This window comes from Vicugna pacos, chromosome 33, assembly GCF_048564905.1.
Source record: "Vicugna pacos chromosome 33, VicPac4, whole genome shotgun sequence".
Classification (NCBI taxonomy): Eukaryota; Metazoa; Chordata; class Mammalia; order Artiodactyla; family Camelidae; genus Vicugna; species Vicugna pacos.
The window spans coordinates 21,356,399-21,361,253 of NC_133019.1; the positions used below are offsets into that span (position 1 = coordinate 21,356,399).

Here is a 4,855-nt window from a genome sequence, read left to right on the forward strand (position 1 = left end):
ACCATGCACGCGGGCACGCAGCCTCCCTGCCCCAGTGCCAAAGCAGCAGTAGCACGAAGCCCGAGTTCTAACCCTGGCTCTCGCACTAACTTGTTTGTGACCTCACGCAAGTTAGGTCTGACCCCGGGCCTCAGTTTACAGATCTGTAAATGAAGGATTTGGCTGACGTCCGAGAGGACCTGAAGTCTCTCTCAAGAATAACATCCCAGCTGGGCCGCCGCGGGATACCGAACTGTCGTGCGTATGCCTTCTATGCCGTCCTCGCTTTCCGGCTGCTGTTTCTCCACGGCTCTCCCCTTCCCCCCTCCCTTCTCTCCCTGACGGCTTACTTTGCGGCAGCGCGGAGAGCCCCACCCCCTTTCTCTGCGGAATCACCATGGCGGCTGGGACCCTGTACACATATCCTGAAAACTGGAGGGCTTTCAAGGCCCTCATTGCCGCTCAGTACAGCGGGGCTCAGGTCCGCGTGCTCTCCGCACCACCCCACTTCCATTTTGGCCAAACGAACCGCACCCCCGAATTTCTCCGTAAATTTCCTGCGGGCAAGGTTCCAGCATTTGAGGGTGATGATGGATTCTGTGTGTTTGAGAGCAATGCCATTGCCTACTATGTGAGCAATGAGGAGCTGCGGGGAAGTACTCCAGAGGCAGCAGCCCAGGCGGTGCAGTGGGTGAGCTTTGCTGATAGCGACATAGTGCCCCCAGCCAGTACCTGGGTGTTCCCCACCTTGGGCATCATGCACTACAACAAGCAGGCCACAGAGAATGCGAAGGAGGAGGTGAGGCGGATTCTGGGGCTGCTGGATGCTCACTTGAAGACGAGGACTTTTCTTGTGGGTGAACGTGTGACGCTGGCCGACATCACAGTTGTCTGCACCCTCTTGTGGCTCTATAAACAGGTCCTGGAGCCTTCTTTCCGCCAGGCCTTCCCCAACACCAACCGCTGGTTTTTAACCTGCATTAACCAGCCCCAGTTCCGGGCTGTCTTGGGGGAGGTGAAACTCTGTGAGAAGATGGCTCAATCTGATGCTAAAAAGTTTGCAGAGAGCCAGCCTAAAAAGGACACCCCATGGAAAGAGAAGGGTTCTCGACAAGAGAAGCAGAAGCCCCAGGCCGAGCGGAAAGAAGAGAAAAAGGCAGCTGCCCCCGCTCCTGAGGAGGAGATGGATGAATGTGAGCAGGCACTGGCTGCTGAGCCAAAGGCCAAGGATCCCTTTGCTCACCTGCCAAAGAGTACCTTTGTGTTGGATGAATTTAAGCGCAAGTACTCCAACGAGGACACGCTCTCTGTGGTGCTGCCGTACTTTTGGGAGCACTTCGATAAGGATGGCTGGTCCCTGTGGTACTCCGAGTACCGCTTCCCTGAAGAGCTCACTCAGACCTTCATGAGCTGCAACCTCATCACTGGAATGTTCCAGCGATTGGACAAGCTGAGGAAGAATGCCTTTGCCAGTGTCATTCTCTTTGGAACCAACAATAGCAGCTCCATTTCTGGGGTCTGGGTCTTCCGAGGCCAGGAGCTTGCTTTTCCGCTGAGTCCAGATTGGCAGGTGGACTACGAGTCGTACACATGGCGGAAACTGGATCCTGGAAGCGAGGAAACCCAGACGCTGGTTCGAGAATACTTTTCCTGGGAGGGGGCCTTCCAGCATGTGGGCAAAGCCTTCAATCAGGGCAAGATCTTCAAGTGAACATTTCTTGCCATCGCCTAGCTGTCTGCACCTGCCCTTCAGGGAGAATGGGGGTCATTAAAGGAAACTGAACATTGAAAAAAAAAAAAAAAAGAATAACATCCCAGCTTCTGACAGATGTTCAAAGCCAGGTGGAGTTCATCAGGGAAAAGCAGGCTCTGTCTGTGTTAGGTCATGTGACTGCACGGCCAGCCCACATAAGAAAACCCTCCTGCAGGAGAGCCCACCCTGGAGAGGCCACTCTTCCACATTATCTGCGACTTTGTGGGATAAAATGTCTGTAAGTGGAAGAAAAAGCAAACAATTATGTTTGTTCCTTTATGGGTGACAACCTGGCAGAGGCCCCACCCCTGGCTGTCTGGAGCGGGTGATCTCTCTGGACGGAGCCTGAGGTGTGGGGGCCAAGTACCTGGCCTAGTGATGTGGGCAGAGGGATTTGGAGCCCCAAGGACATGGCTGCTTAGTTCTTCTGTGGCTGCCAGGCCCCAGCTCTGTCTTCCTCGTGCCTGGGAGTCAGCTTGGAGCTGCTTCTCCGTTCAGCTCAGACGTGCAGGAGCATGGCTGTGGCCTCTCAGCAGAAATGAAGACATCTGGCCTTTGTGAGAACCCTGTCATCCCAGACAGCATGACACAGAATGTTTATTGAGTGCCAGGCACAGTTATATATACTTGAACCCTCACAACAGTCCTGCGACGGAAGAATTACTATCATCCTCACTTTATTTTATTTTTTAAGATTTTGTTACTGAAGTACGGTTGATTTACAGTGTTGTGTTAGTTTCTGGTGCACAGCATAATGATTCAATTACATATATATATTCCTTTTCATATTCTTTTTTATTACAGGTTACTACAAGCTAGTGAATACAGTTCCCTGTGCTATACAGTAGGACCTTGTTGTTTATCTATTTTGTATACAGTAGTCTCTATCTGCTAATCCCAAACTCCTAATTTATCCCCATTTTAGAGATAAGGGAACTAAGGCACAGAGTGGTTAAGTAACTTGCCCAAGGTGACATGTGGGCAGAGGGCAGAGGCAGGGCTCAATCCCAGGTGGTCAGATTCCCAAGCCTTTCATTTTAGCCACATATTATACTGTTTCCTTAACATGGCTGGTGGCTCATATTTTCTATGCGCTCATTTAAATGACCGTCTTCCCTGCTGGATTATAAACTCTCAGAGAGCAGGGCCCATGTCTCAGTTACTCACACTGGGCCTGCAGTGCCCAGCAATTACATGGCACACAGTGGCTGCTCAGTGAATCCCTGATTTATAAATGCAGGCACAAATAGATCCATGAATAGAATCCACTAGGTAAGAGTTAAGGAGCGATGCCTCCTTCCAAGATTCTTAAGCTTCCTGAAAAGAAAAAGGTTAACTACATTTGTTAAATGCCCACTATATGCCAGATACTACGTGAAATGTTTTACGTGATTGGTTTCTTTAATTGTCGTAACAACGAAGAGATGTACAGCTTCATACTTCCTTACATATGGGAGAAACTGAGGCTCAGGGAGCTTAAGTCAGTTGCCCCAAATCCTGTAGATGTAAATGGTAGAGCTGAACTCAAACTCAGGACTATCTGACCCCGTAACATTCCTTGACCATGTGTTATTACCAGTGTGAGTCCAAACTTAAACCAGTCCTGGTCAAAGATACCTTTTTAGGCTTAGATGGTTTGGTTTGGGAGAAAATTAAGAATCACACATAGTACAATGTAAATAACATAAAACTAGTGTCAGAAGTTGGGGATTTTAAGCTTGTCACCTTCTAAATTACAAAATTTCTCCCCTATCTGGTCCCATCTGTAAAATGAGGAGGCTCAAGCGGATTATCAGTAAAGTACCTCCCAATTCCAATGGTCTATGACTCAATGAAAAACTCAGAGCCCAGAAGAGGGCCAGGAGATGTCGCAGAGGTCCCGCAGGGCCTCCTTCCGGCCCACCGGAGGTTGTGATGAAGAGGACAGCACTGAGAAGGTAGGTATGAGACACCCTTAAGTTTTTTCCTAATTCCCTCATCCTGCCTGAATCTTGTGAGCCATCGGAGTCCTAAGTCATTCAGACGTCACTAGCTCAGTGACGGGAGCTGGTGACAGCTTCTTCAGCACCCCTGATAATGCTAAGATTTTAAGACAGAGCAGATGATATAAAGCCAGGTTATGATTATTGGAAAGAAAATACCTGGGCATCTAGCAAGGATTTGTGGTCACATAAGCAGAGAATATTAAAATCAGACCCCTAGAGCACTGGGAGGTATGAACCAGAAGCTTACAGAGATGGTTTGCTTGGCCCAAAAGGTACTCTAATAATGAAATTTAAGCTAAAAACCCAAATATTCAAATTTTCTTAGGGGAAAAAAGGAAGATCTGAAATGTGTGGGTCTGCATGCTCACACAGTAAATATTCGATGGAGCTGAACTGGGTAAGAATTGCGTTACAAGTAAAGGAAAACCCAAGCCAAGTACCTGAAAGGCTCAGAGATTAGAAGGCGAAGTTGGTTAGATTTAGGGCCCTATAAGGTGGTCAGGAACCCGCAGTAACTTTCTGCTTCTCCAGTCTTCCTTCTAAGATACTAGCTTCCTTATAAATGGTGGCTCTGGTTCTAGACTTTACAACTGCCTTCTGTAGAACTGAGAGGAAACAGCCTTTGTTTTTCTCAAAATTTCCAGCAAAGACTCCCAAGATTTGGGCTGACTGGGCCACTTTGAACTGATACCTGTGGCTTTGGGAATACCATTCTGTGGGTTGGCTTAAACTTGGATGACCTGAAACAGTCATGATAGCAAGGGGTACAAGGGTCCTCTGATTAGTTTATACCAGTCAGGGACATAACATGTGGCTTGGGGTGGGTCGCATCCTAAACATATGGGTCGCTGCCCAGTGGGGGAAGGGCAGAGTTGATGTTGGAGAGACAGCCCCATTGTCTGCTAAGTCCTGCTGTCCCCCTTGGTGGGTACCTGCTCTCCAATTCACCATACTCCCCACCATTCCCCATTGTTGGACACCTGGCTCATTTTAACCACGCTTCCCAGATATTGAACAATGAATCGAATTCATGCCCTGCTCTCCACAATTAAATGTAGGTGCCTAGAAAGACACAAAAAGCAATCAGAATCATTTTACAAATGGGGAAGTTAAGCCCAGGGACCTGGGACATATTCCA

At 48.5% G+C, this 4,855-nt stretch overlaps 1 protein-coding gene across 1 annotated transcript; it reads left to right on the top strand.

The window, feature by feature from the left end:
- The first annotated feature begins 299 nt into the window (after positions 1-299).
- On the top strand, positions 300-3,549 carry LOC102528613 (elongation factor 1-gamma-like). The gene has a single exon (XM_015252327.2). The coding sequence runs from the start codon at positions 377-379 to the stop codon at positions 1,688-1,690; it is 1,314 nt and encodes a 437-aa protein (XP_015107813.1). The 5' UTR covers positions 300-376; the 3' UTR covers positions 1,691-3,549.
- Positions 3,550-4,855: the final 1,306 nt, after the last annotated feature.

What these genes read in the sequence shown, in the direction of transcription:
- LOC102528613 (XM_015252327.2), top strand. Translation starts at nt 377, where the DNA reads ATGGCGGCTGGGACCCTGTACACATATCCTGAAAACTGGAGGGCTTTC.